At 37.3% G+C, this 18,647-nt stretch overlaps 3 protein-coding genes across 5 annotated transcripts in view; 1 reads left to right on the plus strand and 2 right to left on the minus strand.

Annotated features, from left to right (window-relative positions):
- Positions 1–282: 282 nt before the first annotated feature.
- On the minus strand, positions 283–9,311 carry trpc4apb (transient receptor potential cation channel, subfamily C, member 4 associated protein b). The gene is made up of 19 exons (XM_079849590.1): positions 9,158–9,311; positions 8,605–8,733; positions 8,389–8,505; positions 7,628–7,685; positions 7,444–7,499; positions 7,211–7,339; positions 6,563–6,764; positions 6,286–6,471; positions 6,038–6,180; positions 5,437–5,565; positions 5,292–5,350; positions 5,085–5,186; positions 4,897–4,980; positions 4,716–4,806; positions 4,230–4,370; positions 4,026–4,137; positions 3,827–3,939; positions 2,279–2,485; positions 283–2,190 (listed from the first exon to the last, which is right to left on the minus strand). Exons 1-19 carry the CDS (start codon positions 9,278–9,280, stop codon positions 2,053–2,055), a joined length of 2,319 nt encoding a protein of 772 aa, XP_079705716.1. The 5' UTR covers positions 9,281–9,311; the 3' UTR covers positions 283–2,052.
- Positions 9,312–9,405: 94 nt separating this feature from the next.
- Positions 9,406–14,055, plus strand: emp3b (epithelial membrane protein 3b (MAM blood group)). Of its 2 annotated transcripts, XM_079849683.1 has the most exons (7): positions 9,406–9,457; positions 11,093–11,491; positions 11,789–11,892; positions 12,432–12,524; positions 12,607–12,709; positions 12,830–12,970; positions 13,113–14,055. In XM_079849683.1, exons 4-7 carry the CDS (start codon positions 12,447–12,449, stop codon positions 13,286–13,288), a joined length of 498 nt encoding a protein of 165 aa, XP_079705809.1. In that variant the 5' UTR covers positions 9,406–9,457; positions 11,093–11,491; positions 11,789–11,892; positions 12,432–12,446; the 3' UTR covers positions 13,289–14,055. The 2 variants fall into 2 exon arrangements, with proteins under 2 accessions (XP_079705809.1, XP_079705808.1); XM_079849682.1 differs by lacking the exon at positions 11,789–11,892.
- nsfl1c (NSFL1 (p97) cofactor (p47)) overlaps positions 13,957–18,647 on the minus strand; it is a 40,038-nt gene continuing 35,347 nt past the window's right edge. For both annotated transcript variants that reach the window (XM_079849681.1, XM_079849680.1), the window contains 6 exons: positions 17,163–17,328; positions 16,942–17,037; positions 16,751–16,860; positions 16,403–16,540; positions 14,968–15,135; positions 13,957–14,884 (listed from right to left, as the gene is read on the minus strand). In XM_079849681.1, coding sequence (XP_079705807.1) covers positions 14,722–14,884; positions 14,968–15,135; positions 16,403–16,540; positions 16,751–16,860; positions 16,942–17,037; positions 17,163–17,328 — 841 coding nt within the window. In that variant the 3' untranslated portion in view covers positions 13,957–14,721. The remainder of the gene's footprint in view (positions 14,885–14,967; positions 15,136–16,402; positions 16,541–16,750; positions 16,861–16,941; positions 17,038–17,162; positions 17,329–18,647) is intronic.

An 18,647-nucleotide genomic window follows, 5' to 3' on the forward strand; every position in this document is an offset into this window, starting at 1 on the left:
TTTCAACAAAGTGGGATACTTGATCACTTTATGTTCTTTCTAGGTTCTTTCTAAAATATAGCATTATGTTGCATCTGTGAAAAGGGGAATCTTTCTGAAGATCAAAAGAGGAAGGAAAGTGACTCGGCTACCAAAAACTGTATGAAGTAAAACCAGCAAAACAGTCCAGCCTAGTCTGGTTAGGGCCTAACCAGACTAGAGATTAGTTAATCTGTGTAAGGCAAGACATACAGGCAAAAACAGTTTTTTTCATGCACTGCTCAACATTCAAAATACACTTTTAAGTGTTTATTTTATTGCTCTTCATCTATTTGCAGATTGTAATTGCAATACATACCTTTGTCACATTTTCAATGAAATCTCCACTTGAGTAGCATTTACACCAAACTTTAGTTTTATTCCTATATATATTCCAATGGGTTTGAACAAGGGGTTTGTTCATATATCATTTGCCTGATTTATACAACATTTCATTCTTAATTTAAAAAAGAAATTCTAGCTATTTTCATGGTGAAAGAGATTTCTACAATTCACTCTTAAAAAAAACTTAGACTATGTCAACAAAATAAAACAATTTTGAACCTGGCTTTATCCAATGCTCAGATTTCTGTTCTGGAAATGTATGCAAATTAGTGCATATTTAATCAGATTAAAACATACAATTAGCATATTTTAACATAAAATTGCAGAAAATTTGTTATGCAAATAATGTTTGCAATTCTTAATGTAATCAATCTACTGGGAAAGTGTGATATTTATTAGTTTTTTTTTTTACCCTATTCATCCGTGGTGTCTCGCTTGAGGCAAAGCTATTTTCGTAAATCTGACAACAAAACAATTATTAGTTCCAACACACTTATAATGAAATTATAAAGGGAGAGTTGATAGGGAGAAAGATGACGTAAGAAAATCATCTTTTTATAACTAATGAATCGAACAGCCAGTTATAGCCTACGCATTACATGCAATGAATGTTAATATCAGCTGTTTAGTTGGCCTATGCTGTTGTTAATATTATTTTGTACTAAATTTAATCTAACAAATAAATGTAACTTACTGAATAAAAAAAAATCACCTCAGAAAACGCGCCATTTCTGTCTGTTCGCAACGCAAATATCTGCCAATTAAGCGGCGATAATTCCGTCAAAGGAACTGGCGACCATGGTTGGCTAACGATACGTTTGGGAAACGCATCCCAGGTTTGGATAAGAAGGAAAAAACGAATTCAAAATAGCAACACTTTTTCTGTAAGAGGTAGGGGGAGTGTTGTTTATAAATTAAGGAAAGAAGAATTGCTTGGTTCATTTCACTAAGCAATACAAAAATCATAGATTACAAAAAATAATCAATCTCACATACTGTATGAGGCCCCCTGAAAACCTCAGTCTGATGCTGTAGCCAGATAGAAACATGCTTGTGATAAAACAATTCTTTATTTTCTTTTGTGTCGTCACTCTGTAATTCAGGGCTTAAAAGTTCAATTTTGAAGTAAGAACTACGTACATAACATACATAAATATACAGGCAGTATGTAAACTAAGCCAACCACCAACATTAGACATTAGGATGTCCATGAATGAAACAGCCTTTTTTGCAGTGAGGGACAATGGGCAGTGAGACTCTTCCTGACTACTTTCAGGAGTTTGTCTGGATGCGTCACTGACAACTCGACCCACAGGAGGCAAGAGAGATCAGTAGTAGAGAACAAGGCAGCTGTAACTCTACAAACCAGACTCTAGTGCCATTGCAAACACACACACACACTATATACACCTCTAAAGTGGCATTACATATTCCCAAGCACATTCATTTCACATTTAATACTGTGAGCCAGCGCGCACACACACACACACACACACACACACATTCATGCGGTTGAACAAGCAGATCAATAACCTCAGTGCCATGAATAGCCAGATACACTTGCACCCACATACTCATAACTTCACACATACACACTATTCTGTAATGCATCTGAATGGACGAGGTCTTATAAATTTATTTAGGCATGATGTAATTCTGATGTAAAGAGAGTCCTCTCATTCTCTATAGTCACAGCTCCATGAAGTCTCTGTCCAGGTCCATGTAGGCTTCATCAATGTAGCTGGCAATGGCACATTGTGAGCCTCTACCAGAACCCAGCAGCACTGATACGGTCTCCTTCCAGTAGGTGAAGGGAATACAAGAACTCTGTAGAGAAAGAGATACAAAAGGTAATGCCTTATGAACCCACATCTATGACAGAAAGTCTGCGTTTGGTCAATCAAGCGGAGCTCACGTTCTCCAGGCAGGTGCTGTCCTTGTCCTTGTTGAGGTAGTGGTGCTGCCAAAAGCGCAGCAGGTTGTGGAAGTTGTTGAGCAGGCAGCCGGGGTATTTCTCTGCATATTCCTTCTCTCGCAGAGCACTCAGGTAGAAAGGCAACTTCCCCCGCCTCCGCGCCAGCATCAGAATCACCAGACTGGTGTTTAGACAGCTCACGTTCTCCTGTGATTGGTCAAAACCAAAACCAGGGTCAATGATATTTAATAAAAAAATTTAGTTCAAGAATTAGAAATGTAATTTTGTATTCATGTTGCAATCATTCAAAAAAAAAAAATTGTGTGACTCGTAATAAAAAAATTTATTCAATCTATGTATGCTTTGCATTTTTCAGGTATTTTTGAACAAATTGATTGATTAGACAAAAAAACAATTAGTGTAATGTCAGTGACCTTTAAATGATCTCTCACATTTGGATATTATCTTGCAACAGCATAAATTAGGGGTTGGCAAACCTTTTTGTCATTAAGTGCCATTTTGATTTTTCCTAGTTAATCACTGCGCCACATGCACACATACATTCACAGAACTCAGCATTAATTAGTACACCCCCTCTGAACAAAGATATGTTCCCATTACTTAGTGATCACTATTTCAATTCAAGAAAATAGACATTTACACTATTGCATTTCAAGACAAATGGAAATTTAGTAAACAGACTTTATAAAAACAGAGAAAAATGTCATCAATATCTGTAAAATTAGCAAATTAGCCAATTTTGCTTACATGAAGGGTTGCAAAACTGAGTACACCCTTGATTAAATATAACAAACATATTAACATACATATAGGCCTGATTTCACAGACAGGGCTTAGATTAAGCCAGGATTAGGCCTTAGTGCCATAAAAAAAAAAAACTTTACTAGTGTGCTTCTTGAGACAGAACAATGACAAGTCACGCATTTTAAGATACGTCAGTGAAAGCAAACAGCTCAAACATGCTTTTTTTCCCCACAGACAAGCTTAAGCCTTGTCTGTGAAACCAGGGGATAATATTATACTACTCTGACCCTTCTTGGCACTGAGTGTACAAATTCACAACCAACTTTTCACATGCATTCTATTTATCTCCTGGAGATCCACCCCAGGTGCCTATCAATTTTAAAGTCATAAGTCATTGTCATGTTGAAATGCCCAATTGGTTCCATTGTTGTCAGCATTAAGTCTAAGGATGATTCAACGGGTTAAATAGCACTTATAACTGTAGAGAAATTACTCTTATTTAAATGTTTTGGTTCAATATCACCTCACATGTTGATCAAGAAATGACTTTAATTTGCAGCAGAAAATTTTATTTAAATTTATTTTGTAACTTTCAGGAAGTTTACTCATTTTTCATGACATTTTATCAATTTGATAAGAAAATCTTATTTTCCTGATTAATATTGACATGTTTCTTTGGTAACTGATTCAGCAGACTTGCTGGAACATATCTTCAATGAAGATTACCCCTCCCCGTGTTAATATTGGCAATAGGTTGCAAAAAAAATACATTTTATAACTTGCCTGAGTGAGGGTTTGTACATTGATGATGCTGATCAGTCTATAAAGGTAGAACAACCTGTTTTCCACTTGAGCCATGTAGGACAAGAGGCGACATTCTGAAAACACTTCAACCACTGAGAAAAAGAGACAAAGACACATTTAAAACATGTCTCGTCTTTCATCCATCTCTCCATTAATCGTTCAATCACTTTAGTCAAACCTTTTATGTCTTCAGTCTGGCTCTCAAAACGGTCCAGAGACAGGACGATACATCGCACCAGCATGTTAGAGTCCACCAGAGAGCTGTTGATCTGAGTCAGGAACGTCTGAAACTGAGGTGTCGAAAGACAGATTTGTGATCTACTGATTCACTTCAGTGTGTGTGCCACAAGAAAAATCAAGAAAGATCTGACTCTAAGCCCACCTTCTCCTCAGTGTTGACGTATTTGTTAAATCTTTTGAAGGCATCAATGTTGAACTTCATGAGCTCACCAAGTAGGTCAAAGTAGCTCTGAAGGACATCATGTGACTTACAGCCACTGTCGATTATGCAATATAGAATGTGCTGAAGGAAAAAAATTATGAGACATCTTAATTGACTGTAATTAACTGTAGACTACCATTCAAATGTCAGTACATTTTTTTTTTTAATTTTTGAAAGAAGTCTCTTATTCTCTCCACGGCTTCATTTGTTTAATCAATATTAAAGTAAAAAAACAGTAATATTGTGAAATATTATTACAATTTAAAATAACATACTTATCTGGATTCTTTGAAGAAACTTCAAAAGAACAGCATTTATTTGAAACGGTCACTTTTGATCAATTTTATGCCCCCTTACTGAATATAATTATTAATTTCTTTCAAAAAACAGTAGTGTGTAAATGGATTCATCACACACTGTGTTTACCTCTAACAAGCCTCTTCTGAGAAGGAAAACTTGATCGGCATAAGATGGCGTTCCTCTCAGAAAACTCTCCACTGCTCTTGCCTGCCAGAACCTGAAGTGAGATGTGAAAAAGACATGGAGAAATGTCATGTGACCAGTCAAACTCAAGACACAAGATGTGGAATGCAACTATAGATCTCACCTGAATGAAGAATCAATTGGCTCTTTCTTCATTACAGAGATTAACCGTGTAAGAATACCTTTTTTACCATCACACACAAGGTTCCTGTAAAACAATTAACTAAAGTTAATGTAAACCAATTAATCAGCAGCTCAAAACATGAGAATAAGGAAGCACTAAAGTATATGATATGAAAAGGGTCCCCATGCCTGTCTGTGTTATTCAGTGCATCCATTTCAAAGATGTTCGCACTCAGGTAGATCTCACTCAGTTCATTCAGCTCCAGTCCACTTAGAAGAAGGTACTTATTCCTGTGATCAATAAATAGATGGTTTAATATAAGTTGAGTATGCTAAGAAATGTAGAAATACTGAGTCTAACATTCCCTGTTCCTTGCATCTCGGTGTTATACTCACTCATGGTGGTCACTGAAGCTCTGCAGCAGCCTGAGGAACTGGATCTTGAAAGAGATCTCCTGATGTGCAGGAGAAAAGAGGTGTATTGTCATCCGTATGTAAGAGTCATTTAATTAAGTCTGAGTAATGAAGGGCTGCTTCTTACTGGACTGCAGTCACAGTTCTGGTTCTGTCGATGTAGGACGTGACCCGATGGCTGCTTCCTCCAGATCAGCTTATCAAACAGGTTATTGAGTCCAGGAATTAACTTGAACTCTGCCAACATTCTGTGAACCTGTGTAACAAGAGTAAAAATATATAATTTGATTCTTTAAAATACACTCCTGTTAAAACGTCTGGGTTTAAAGGAATTAATACTTTTTTGTTTTTAAAAAATGACCAAAAAAGACAATAAATGCATTTATAATGGTTCAAAAGATTTCAAAGCATTTCAAATAAATGCTGTTCTTTTGAACTTTCAAAATACATCATAGTTTCCACTAAAATATTAAGCCGCACAGCTGTTTGATATGCAACATTGATATGTTTCTTGAGCAGCAAATGAGCATGTTCGAATGATTTCTGAAGAATCACTGAAGACCAATGTAATGATGCTAAAAATTCAGCTTTGCCATCACTTTTACTGAACATTGGTGAACATAAGAGACTTTTCTTATTATTATTACTCAAGCTTACTAAATGACTAGTCAGTTTTTGGATGGCTCATACAAAGTCAAATTTATCATATTAATATTCAGTCACATTACCTGATTTCGCTGTCTGCCCATAAGCATCACACACAGCACGTAGAGAACCTCCACTTTGTACATGATCTCGTGCACGATCTTCATAGATTGGGGCAGCCTGTGTCTGAGCGGACTGGAGGACAGGGAGCTCTCATCAGATGACTCTGAAAGACAGCCAATCAGAGTGGATGAGAGCAAGTAACAGGAAAGGATGGAGAGGAATCACAGCTAATATAAATAACAGAGCAAGAAAGAGAAGAGGATCTCACCTGTACTGCTCTGCTCCGCTTCCTCAATTGCTAACTGCATGAGAGCATCCAGAACCAGTGCGTTGTCAAGCCAACTATGCCAGTCTTCCAGCTCCAGCCGGGCAGAAGCACCCGCCGCCTCTGTAACTTTTCGTGTGGCGAGCTTACAAAGGCGCTCAATAAAGCCTGGGATATTCAGCAGAGCCACTGCAGACAGATCAGAGCAAGTGCGTGACCACATGACACAACAGAACGCATATTATTATCTTATGGATAAACTACAGTTGTGTTTTCTAACCCTGGTTGCTCTCAGCGCGTGATGTGCACGTGCTGGTCTTTTGCTGGGTACTGCGGGCCAATAGAGTGTGTTTGTCATCTACACCAACGTCTGGCTCTGATATGGTGACCGAGAGGATACGACAGAAGTTGGCCAGCTGCTGCTGGTTGAAGCTCTGGACCAGACTAGCCAAGTTGGGAATTTTCTCCAGCTGAATGATTTCCTAAGGTTAAAATAGAAAATAAATGATTTACTACGCTGCTAAGAGACAGAGAGCATTTCTGAATATCATACAAAATACACTTTTAATCTGTGTGAAAGCAAAGCTGAATTTTCAGCATCATTACTCCAGTCTTCACAGCAACATGATCCTTCAGAAATGATTCTAATATGCTGATTTGCTGCTCAAGAAACATTTAATATTATCATCATCAATATTGAAAACAGTTGTGCTGCTTAATATATTTTTAAAGGAAAAAAATCAGGATTCTTTGACGAATAGAAAGTTCAAAAGAAAAACAGCATTTATTTAAAATAGAAATCTTTTGTGACATTACAAATGTCTTTACTGTCACTTTTGATCGATTTAATGCATCCTTGCTGAATAAAATAATTCCTTAAATTTTTTTACCGACTTTTAAACAGTAGTGTATATGCATTTGCTTTTACCTTTCGGACACTCAGAATGTCCTCAATAAGAGTGGCAGTTGGTAAGAAAACCTTTTTGTTGGACATGAGAGTGAACAGGAACATGACGAAATCCTCCCTCGCTGCAAGGCTTTTTGTGACGCCCTCTGTCTGACAGACCAAAGCAGAGGCTGTTACTCACAAGGAAACAAATGAAATAATTCATAATAATTATTATATCTGTCCTTTCAGAGTGCATTTTTTAATATACTTACACATATACAGCAGTTGTACAGTCCGCTTAGACAGTCCTTGATGAGATCATCGCTCACTAAAAATAATAAAGCAAACCTTTAATTAAATTGAAAAACACCAAACACTCTCTCTTTCCTAAAAAACAGTAAGCAATGAGAAGAGTGGAAATGAAGAAGCTAGGATTTAATGTTTAAATAAGCTTACGTATGGGTAGGTCTCCTTGTACTGTGAGCGTCGGCCGCATCAGAATCTCTACAAATAGCTGCAGACGAATGACAAAAGCACTGAGTAACTAACAAATCTGTATACTGTGATTACCAGTGTGATAATTACGGTAACAGCCAAACTGGTTTCTTTTAAATTCAAATATTATGATTCCATGTAAGATTTTGTATGTTTTCAAGAGTGTAAACTGAAATAAAATAGAAATTTCAACATAAATGAAAAACTAAAACTAAACGAAACTAACAACAGTTACTGAAAAACTAACTGAAATAAAATAACAATTAGCAAAAAAATAATCGTTTGTAATTAATAAGCTCTCATCATGTACCGGAAAATCATGATTTGATGCTCAATAAACATTTTTATTATAAATGCAGAAAATTATGGAAGCTTGTTTCCGCCACGGAATTTAAAAACTACAAAAGGAAATTGCGACTATTTCACAATTCTGATAAAGTCAAGATATAAACATTTTTATAATATAAATGTTTATACAGTCTTGACTGCTCTATGTGAATAAATGTATTATTATTTTAAAAGAATCGCACTGACCCCCAAAATTTTGCAAAGTAGTCTAACTTCTTAGGGGCTCTAGCTTAAGAACAATTGAAAACTAGAAACTACATACAAGATTAATAAGAATAGCCATTTACATGAATGCCTTCAAAATGAAGACAATTTAACTTAGCCTATCTTGATCAAGATTAGTCAGGCATTATATTTAATTACAAGAAACTCACATCGACTCCTCCAAACAGGTCAAACGTATATGTATTGGGTGAAACCGACTCCTGTGGTGTTTTGCGCTCCTCTGTGACAAATGACATGGCCTCCATAGACAGCAATGACGACAGCTCCTGCGCAATCACAAAACAACTCAATTAACATCTGATCACAAATTATACGAATGGGTTTCAGGCGATGCATTTTGTATGAATGGGCGACATTTTGATTACCATGACCATGCTGTCAATCTTGGAGAGATCACTGTTAGGATGGCTGCTCTCATGAAGTCTCCTCAATAACACTGGTATCCCCTGCCATTGAGCTCTTTTATCTCTCTCCTCCAGCAAAACCGCAGGAATCTTCATTCGACAACACAAACACAACACTGCTCAAACACTATACATGCATTTCAGATATATTAATTATTGCTCCTATTGTTATCAGACTATTTTAGCACTAAACACCTTTAGCAAGCAATGCAAATACATAAAACATCAGCACTTTAACACATAGTTAGATCATAAAATAATCATGTTTGCGAAGTTGAAAAGCAGGAAGAGAATCACTAAATCAGTTTTTTTAAATAAAAACCTACAACTACACATTTGTCATCCACCCTACACAATTGGTTTGTCGGATTATCGCTCTCAATGAAATGTAATATATGACTCTTTGAGAGCTAACGTTATTTTAGATTGAGGAGTCTCCAGGCCTTCGTATGTAAACAGTGTCTAAGACGCGTTTTGGAGGCAGTTTGGACCTTTATGTAACTTAAAATCTTACCTGAGACCCTCTAGTCAACCCAACACCAGTGATTTGTCCTTGTTGAATTTTATTAAAAATGTTTTTGCATGAATTTCCTCTGCTTGTTTGGGTCCGTGAAAACCCAGAGCGTCTTGTCGCCATTGCTGTTTCGCTGACGTTGTGACGTTGAGAAGTTTCCGCGAAACCACCGGGGATGATAGAGTTAATACTGCACCCTGCTGGACTGGAGGTCACTACAACCAGCAACTGACCCCCCACCCACTGAATTTCTGCGGGGAGTGCCGTGGCGTGCGGTCCTTATGGTGTCATTACCCATTAGTGAGACTTTATTTTTATTCTTTGAGAAAGAAAAACACCAAAAAATTTATGCTGGTCTGCACTCCCATTACACACCGCTCTGTTCTTAGGATGGCGAAAAGTCTTAAAAGTTAAATTCTTGGGCTGATTTGCCTTAGCGCACGAAATGTTTGAGATGGCCAATCAAAACAAAGGCGAGTGCGAACTCCAACACTGCGATTAAGGGGCTGTTTACACAACACTATTTTTTTTTTTTTACTAAAAACGGAAAACTTTTTATACATTTTGGCCGTTCATTTACAAGTTCATTACTGAAAATGCAAACTTTTGAAAACATTATCATCTAGCCTACATGTAAACTACAAAAACGTGAATGTGTGTTAACGGTGACATCATGCATAGGCCTATATGTGTTCAGTCTATGTCAAAACATTGGCGATGTCACTTGACGCCAACGACTGGCCTGGCAGCCGAAAACAGTGTTTTAGTCATTTTGGATTCGTATGAACAGGGTCAGGATCGTTTTGATAACATTGTCTGTATGCGAAAAACGCAAACCGCTGTTGTTGTGTAGCCTAAATGAACGGCCAAAACACATAAAAAGTTTTTCGTTTTTTATTGAAAAAGGTGTTGTGTAAACAGTAGTGAAAGACTGGTGAGATGTAGCCTACTGTACGTAGCTAAACATTTAATATTTGACAACTCTTTTACGAATGAAATGTTCAGCAACTGGCAGTAAAATAATCCAGTAATGCAAACTGCACAACATTTTTATGAAATTTCACCTTTTTGAATTGAACATGCTATTATTTACATAATTCATAACTGAATGCGTCAAGAGGAGTAACATTGTGCGTTTTGACATATTAGACATAAGAGTGAATGTGTGCATAATTGAAAATAAAAATCATATTTGCAAATAGTTTAAACTGATTACTTAATAATAGACTGGAACTTTAACCATTCTTATTTTTTTCTCAACCCCCCTCCCCCCCTTGTTTTTTAATAATAATAATGAATTCATTAATAATAATTATTTTTTAACCTTTACGCATATAGGCCTACTAAAACAATTCACAAAATAACTAAAAAAATTATAATAATATAACAAAAGAATAATGAAATAATAATAAAAAATGTAACCTTGAGTCATGTAACACATTTCTAAACTATAAAATACAACAACTTAACTTTACCACTTCAAACTCTGCTGGTAATATGAAATGATTTTAACAAGCCAATAATTTTGAACATCATCTTATATATATCTTTATATAAAGCATTTAGAATTGTGATGTTATAACAGCAAATGTCAACCATGCATTTAAGCAAAATATATTTTTAAACCATTAACCTACAGCAATTGTTATGAGCTTATAAAATAACACAATGATATATTTTGAAATAGACTAAGATATAGACCAAGTATGAGCACTGAAATAACTAATGAAGAAATATACCCTTTAATGCACTGCGTTCAATACAATGGACAGATGCATTTTCAGTAATGGAAAGATTTTATTGTATTTATTGTGTCAATGCATTTGTAACACTTATGCATTTGATACTATAACATATATTAGGGTTTATTTTTTTTCCTTGGTCCACCTACATTTACCGTACACAGCTGGACAAATAAACACTGGGTTCCTGTAGTTTTCTCCATTTAGGTGGCTTTCCCATAACTCCATCGCATGGGCGATGATGAATGAAACCCACTCACATAATCGACATCATCAAAGGAGATTAAAGTTATGATAAACTCCCATAAGAACTCAGCGCACACCCTCTGAGATGATAAACGACTGTAAGGAAAGAGAGGCGTGTGCCCATGCTCATGCATTTCCTGAGCACACAAGGAGGATCAGATGGGGCTGTGTGCAGGACAACACAACTAACCCAACAGCAAGGAAATGGGCGTTTCTGAAGTTGACCCCACAAAAATCCTCCAATTTACTGGAGCTGAAAAAGGAGGAGAGCAGCAGCAGACCTGAATAAACACCGAAAGAGACAATACATCGTGTATTTGCCTCTGCTGGATTTGGATCACATTTGGTGAGTTTACTTCTATTTGATCTGCTTTTATATTGTTTATATTTATTGTTGAAGTAATAATTTAAAAAAACCTATAAAAACACAACTTGAACCATAAAATATAACAACTTAAGATACTTTACCACTTCAAACTCTGCTGTGAATATGAAAGGATTTTTATCAAGGGAATGAATCTGTGCTTGAACATCATCATTTTATTATAGTCAGAAGTCTACGTAACAGTTTTGGGGTTTTTTTTATGTAAAAGGTCTCTGAGAATGACTGAAGACTGGTTATGAGAAAATAACTTTTCCCCAGGCTGTTCTTCTTTAGCTTTGACCTGAAGAAAAGCACAGTGTGTCTCAAGACTTCGAAAAGTCTGAAAGAGTGCCTTCATTTCTCAGCTCTGGACTTCAGCCATAGTCAGTTTACTTACTATTTTTACTTCCTGTCCTTTTCCCTGTCTAGGTTTTGGCAAAAGCAGAAAACCTGAGGCTAAACGTACAATTATGCAGTTGTGTCTTGAACCCTTGACTTAATATAATATTTGTATATATTATATACAGAACCCTTGACAAATATAATCTTTTTATTACATCATTTATTTTTTTATAAATAATATACAAGAACACTAACTATATAATATTGTTTTGAAAAAATATATTTTAAAACATTTTAAAAGTGAAATGTGTTTATAAACAATATAATAATAATACAAAATATTTTAAATAGTTAAAAATAATATTGAATATTTATAAAATATTGGCAAACGTTTAAGTTAAATGTTTATAAACAAATAATATATATATTATTATTATTAAGTTATACATTTCACTTAAATGTTTGCCAATATTTTATAAATATTCAATATATACATACCATATTTTAAATGTGTTAAAAGTGAAATATGTGTCCTGATTTACAACAAATGCACAGATGAGAACGTTTCATATGTTGACAGGTGCTGTTTATCACCATGACGTCTCTTCTGATGTTGGTCACGCTGCTTCATCTCATCACACTGGCCGTTCTCTTTATCGCCACCATGGAGAAGGTCAGTATATGAAGCACTTTATCCCCAAAAATCAGAATAGCGTGCATACATCTAAAAACATTAATGCATATTTATGATTCAGTCCTGGTGGGTTTGGCAAGGCACAGAAAACTCAGACCTGTGGTACAACTGCCGATTTGACAATGAAACCGAGTCGTGGTTTTGTGCAACATCACAAGAGACGGGTAAAATAACACATTTGAGCACTTAAATGATTTTGAAATATGGGAATTTATTGCAATAACCATCACCAAACAAGAGGTTCAAAGCTGCCTAGAATAGTCTCCATGTTTTGTGTCCACCAGAGTGGCTTCAAGCTGTCCAGGTTCTCATGGTCCTGTCCGTGGTTTTCTCCTCCATTTCATTCCTGATATTCCTGGGACAACTCTTCACCATGTCTAAAGGAGGACTCTTCTACCTCACCGGTATCTGCCAGGCATTTGCCGGTATGTGCTTTGAATTAATTTGCTTTATTACCCAATTTTAACATCTTAAGAGTCCAAAATACATAAACACTTGTTTCATTTGCTCCCAAGTCGAGAAAAAAAACATTTGGAATTTTTTTTCTGACCTTTTGTCTCCTCTCAGGCCTCAACGCCTTCACTGCCGTGCTCATTTACACCCTGCACAATAAAGAAATCCTTCAGGACTCTCGGGAGTTGAGCTTGGGACACTTCGGCTACTGCTTTTTCTTGGCGTGGGTTTGCGTACCCTTGCTCCTGTGCAGTGGAATCATGTACATCCATCTGCGTAAAAGGGAATAGCAATGAGTCTCCTAAAAAGAGACAAGCTATGCGAAGAATGTTTGCTGTTGACATACTCCACTGAGTGATTATATACTTCATGATATCTCTATGCAACAAACAAGACATTTATTTTTCACGTATTTAGTCTCACATAAATATACACAGATGGAATATAGCCCCACAGCCCATGCCGAAAATCAGCTCAACTTGGTTAACTCTTAAAAGGCAACCATGACTAATATATCCGATTAGCTGAATTATATCTAATTTAATAATAAAACGGGCCATATAACGTAATCTCATTTAATACTGGAGGAATGCTTGTATACATTAGTGGAATCCATATGCTAAAATGTTGAGATGTATTTTTATAAATAAATTCAATGAAGTCATTAATGTAGGATTTCAATTTCATTACTGTGCTAAATGTGAAAATATTCTTCACTAATACATTGCAAGCCGGTGGACTCCACAGACCTTGGGAGTGCATGACAAACTCATGACTCCAGTTTCTGAACTAATAGCTTCCATCACGCAGTCTAGCATGATCTTACGTCAAACTATGCTTTCAAAAACAAACTGCTTCCTGACATTCAAAGGTCCCTTTTTTTGGGGGGAAAGTTCCTAGGGTATCAGCACCTGGCGGTCCCATACGCCAAAACACCCCCCCAAAAAATAAAGCGCTCTCCAATGCCAGACAAAGGGGTTTAATATCAGGTTCACCACAGCTCACAATCACGCAATACGTCCAGATTTATAGTCAGTTTCTGCATAGAATACAAGAAGGCCGCTGATAAGTTTACCAGCAGCAGTGTCCGAAACTGAAGTTGGCTCTTAACCAACTCTTTATTTTATTTTATTTTATTATCAGGCAAAATTAATATAATAAAAAAACAATAATATAGCATGACAACCTAAATAACAAAAAATCCTCAAATCTGAAAAAAGAAAGATTGTTTTGTAAAAATAAACATTTTGATCATTGACAGTTGAGGTTAATCTTGGAGGTCAGTGTCACTGAATGGGGTTGTAAGGCTACTTTATTTTTAATGACAGTTCTGAGAAATGCTAAGAGAAGAATCACGGAACGAGGAATAAAACTGAGGAAGTGGTAAAGCAGAAGATAGACATCGAGGTAAAAGAATGTCAAAACTCTTCACTCTTCAGCTCTTTTTAATCAATCTGAGGTGTTCAGCAGTTATTCTAAAATCATAAAACTGGTTAGATCTTCGCTTCGGTTGCTCTCTCCTTTCCTTTAACTATATCACAGTGTGATTGCTTCCCCATTCATCTCCATTTTGCTTAACCAGAAACACCCACCACCCTCAAAACTGTCACAGGGGAATAACATATCACTAAAGAAAACAAAATTAAGTAATTAGAAGTCCTTTCAGTCCAGGTATCTCCAACTCAAGAGCGCTTTAATAAAGCCAGGCCAGCGGATGGCGCTGTCACTTTATCCGCTGCACAATGACGGCATTCAGCAGGTTGGCTTCCTTCAGCGTCTGGCTCTCGTCCGTCAGCTCCTTGTTGGGGAAGGTCGTCATGAGAACGAACTCAGTGGCGGCTAAAGCTGGACGAGCGCTCGCCACAAACTGACGCACATCAGACACCCTGAGATGGAGAAAGGTGGAACAGTCAGTCAGTCGTGAGGAAGATTTTGCACTATATTCAAAGCATTTTTATAACGCTTTTACCTATGGGTGTGGTTGAATTTCTGCACCAGCCGGCCTCCATCGGCCAGTCTGATCTGGATGCTAGTGACAGGTTGAGAGCTGTCCACACTGATGGAAGCACTAGCCTCAGCTTCACTGCTAGACTGGTCCAGCGGGTTGCTCTGGAGCGAAACCAACTCTGGAGTGGCGCTGAGGGACGATAGTGTAGAATGAGGACAGTTCAGCCGCATTCAATTATATAACATCTAATGATCAAGTGTTATTAAGTAGACCACAATGTACAATGAATTGACAGAGTTCCAAAGTGCCCATCAAACTAAACAATTCATGATTGACTAGGGCTGCGTGATTAATTGAAGCAAAACCGAAATTGCAATATGGCTTAGTGTGATTATCAAATCACAAAGACTGCGATTAAACAAAATATATGCATCCATCTTCCCAAAACTTGTAATAATTATGGCTGTTGTCATCAAAAGAGAAGCTTTATGGTGTCCCATCAGTTCACTGCCAAAATAAAATCTTGATGGTTTAACATAAAAAAAAAATGAAGAAATTTAGACAGCCATAAATATTAGTATCGTAATTTTACAGTTGTACCATTACATAAAACTATCATTATACTATTTTTCTTATATTGTTTTATGTTTTTATTTTACAATGATATTTTACAATAATAACAGGGTTAGTTCAATGGAGGGACAGAAAGCTCCCAATCAAAAAGATATTCATTTGTGTTCCGAAGATGTTCGAATGCCTTACGGATTTGAAACGACATTATTTTAGTAATAATTAATATTATTACTATAGTCATATTGATATATTTGCTAAATTTTGGGGCCAAAATGTGCAGCCCTACATTTAAATCTGCATTGGTGCTGCTGCTGACCCAGAGAAAGCAGTTATCATGTGTAGGTATGAAACAGCTTCACAAACAGTCTTTTCAACATCACAGTATCATTATTTCTATCTTACAATCATTCAAATGATCACAGAAGTACTGGGATAAAAGTTTATAGTTCGGATATAAACACTGATGATCAAAATCAGTGTAAATCACCTTTTGAAAATAATAACACTTCAAATATAAAGTGACTGTTAACATTTTTATTTGTCATTGATTTATTTATTCAGAAGATTCGTTCAAAAACTATAATTCATCCAGTAATGAAACAATTAAAGTCTTTATGAGTCACTGAATCATTAATTCAAACCGTTTATTTTTTAAAAGATTTTTTATTTTTTAAATAGACTAATTAACCTTTACTTCAGAACCTCTAGTAAATTACATGTTGTGTTGTTGTCCATTTAGAATTGTGGGAGAATCATGATCTCATATTTAAAGCAGCTCTATTAGCCATACATGTGTTTCAGCATTAGAAACAGTGTAATTAAGTAATTAAGCCACCTTCAGCTCAGTGAAAGGAAATCAGAAGAGAAGAAAGAGTTTTCCAACCTGCCGAGTTTCTGTCCTTCTCCAGTAAAGGCCTTGAAAGCAAGCTTGGGTTTGGAAAAGTCTTCATCCCGATGGTCCTCCATGTCTAAGTTTACCTGACCGCCTCGGAAACGCTGTCTCAATTCCAGAGGAATCTCCCTGAGTGAGTCGGCAAGTAACAAAGAGATTTAGTGGATTATCTAGTCTAATTTGACAACCAGGTAGAGGAGGACTATCTAATTAGTGTTCAACCAATAAGGATTTTCAATAAGAGGGTCCAACATGAAACTAAATACATTTAATGGAAAATGTTGGATGATTTTGGAAGTAACTTGAGGGGGAACATCCATTAATGAATTCAGAGCTCACCCTCTGCGGATAGACTCCAAGAAGAGAGCGTTCCCGGGATCACTGTAGTTCCTAAGCTCTCCATCATCAAGACTAAAGCCACTCTTCCAGAGCTTCAGCACCACATGCACCTGTTGGTACAGCACAAATCACTGTAGCAGATCTCTCGCTACACCTGAATGACTTCAGCAGGCACAGGCTGGGTGACTCACATCTTGTGAACTGCCGGGCTGTCTCCGAGCTCCTGCAACATAAGTTGACTCCTCCTCCGGTGCTGCACCCAATCGATAACCCCCACCTATAAACGGCTGTAGAACAGCAGACAGAAAGGAAACATGAGCACATCAAAATCAACATGAGTTATAAGTATAAATATGTATATGAAATAAGCAAATTATTTCATATACAGTAAGGTTTACTGTGGAAGAACTACCTTGGACTTGCTGGATTCTCCAAGTCCTTTGCCTGCTTTGTCAACAGGAACCGCCCCATGCTCCTTAGCTCCTTTAAACAAGTCCTCAACCACCTCATTTGGGCTCTTCTTTTTGGGAGGGCCAACAATCTGCTGCCCACTGCGTTCTGAGCCCCCGGCAAAGAACCTGCAGGAGGAGAAGTCTGATGTTACTCAAAAAAAGGAGCATTAAATATGTGTAAACGACATTAAAAGCATGTAAAGGCAGAAGTGAAAGTATTTACAGTGAGGAAAATAAGTATTTGAACACCCTGCTATTTTGCAAGTTCTCCCACTTAGAAATCATGGAGGGGTCTGAAATTGTCATCGTAGGTGCATGTCCACTGTGAGAGACAATCTAAAAAAAAAAAAAATCCAGAAATCACAATGTATGATTTTTTAACTATTTATTTGTATGATACAGCTGCAAATAAGTATTTGAACACCTGAGAAAATCAATGTTAATATTTGGTACAGTAGCCTTTGTTTGCAATTACAGAGGTCAAACGTTTCCTGTAGTTTTTCACCAGGTTTGCACACACTGCAGGAGGGATTTTGGCCCACTCCTCCACACAGATCTTCTCTAGATCAGTCAGGTTTCTGGGCTGTCGCTGAGAAACACGGAGTTTGAGCTCCCTCCAAAGATTCTCTATTGGGTTTAGGTCTGGAGACTGGCTAGGCCACGCCAGAACCTTGATATGCTTCTTACAGAGCCACTCCTTGGTTATCCTGGCTGTGTGCTTCGGGTCATTGTCATGTTGGAAGACCCAGCCTCGACCCATCTTCAATGCTCTAACTGAGGGAAGGAGGTTGTTCCCCAAAATCTCGCAATACATGGCCCCGGTCCTCCTCTCCTTAATAAAGTGCAGTCGCCCTGTCCCATGTGCAGAAAAACACCCCCAAAGCATGATGCTACCACCCCCATGCTTCACAGTAGGGATGGTGTTCTTGGGATGGTACTCATCATTCTTCTTCCTCCAAACACGTTTAGTGGAATTATGACCAAAAAGTTCTATTTTGGTCTCATCTGACCACATGACTTTCTCCCATGACTCCTCTGGATCATCCAAATGGTCATTGGCAAACTTAAGATGGGCCTTGACATGTGCTGGTTTAAGCAGGGGAACCTTCCGTGCCATGCATGATTTCAAACCATGACGTCTTAGTGTATTACCAACAGTAACCTTGGAAATAGTGGTCCCAGCTCTTTTCAGGTCATTGACCAGCTCCTCCCGTGTAGTTCTGGGCTGATTTCTCACCTTTCTTAGGATCATTGAGACCCCACGAGATGAGATCTTGCATGGAGCCCCAGTCCGAGGGAGATTGACAGTCATGTTTAGCTTCTTCCATTTTCTAGTGATTGCTCCAACAGTGGACCTTTTTTCACCAAGCTGCTTGGCAATTTCCCCGTAGCCCTTTCCAGCCTTGTGGAGGTGTACAATTTTGTCTCTAGTGTCTTTGGACAGC

Source organism: Squalius cephalus, assembly GCF_949319135.1.
Source record: "Squalius cephalus genome assembly, chromosome: 18".
In the NCBI taxonomy this organism is placed as follows: Eukaryota; Metazoa; Chordata; class Actinopteri; order Cypriniformes; family Leuciscidae; genus Squalius; species Squalius cephalus.

Coding starts and splice junctions, on each gene's coding strand:
- trpc4apb (XM_079849590.1), bottom strand. CDS start 9,280: ATGGCGACAAGACGCTCTGGGTTTTCACGGACCCAAACAAGCAGAGGA. Junction 5,566..6,037: donor TGGGCAGACAGCGAAATCAG/GTAATGTGACTG, acceptor CTTGTTACACAG/GTTCACAGAATGTTGGCAGA. Junction 3,940..4,025: donor CCAGACTGAAGACATAAAAG/GTTTGACTAAAG, acceptor TCTTTTTCTCAG/TGGTTGAAGTGTTTTCAGAA.
- emp3b (XM_079849683.1), top strand. CDS start 12,447: ATGACGTCTCTTCTGATGTTGGTCACGCTGCTTCATCTCATCACACTG. Junction 12,525..12,606: donor TTATCGCCACCATGGAGAAG/GTCAGTATATGA, acceptor TTTATGATTCAG/TCCTGGTGGGTTTGGCAAGG. Junction 12,971..13,112: donor TATCTGCCAGGCATTTGCCG/GTATGTGCTTTG, acceptor GTCTCCTCTCAG/GCCTCAACGCCTTCACTGCC.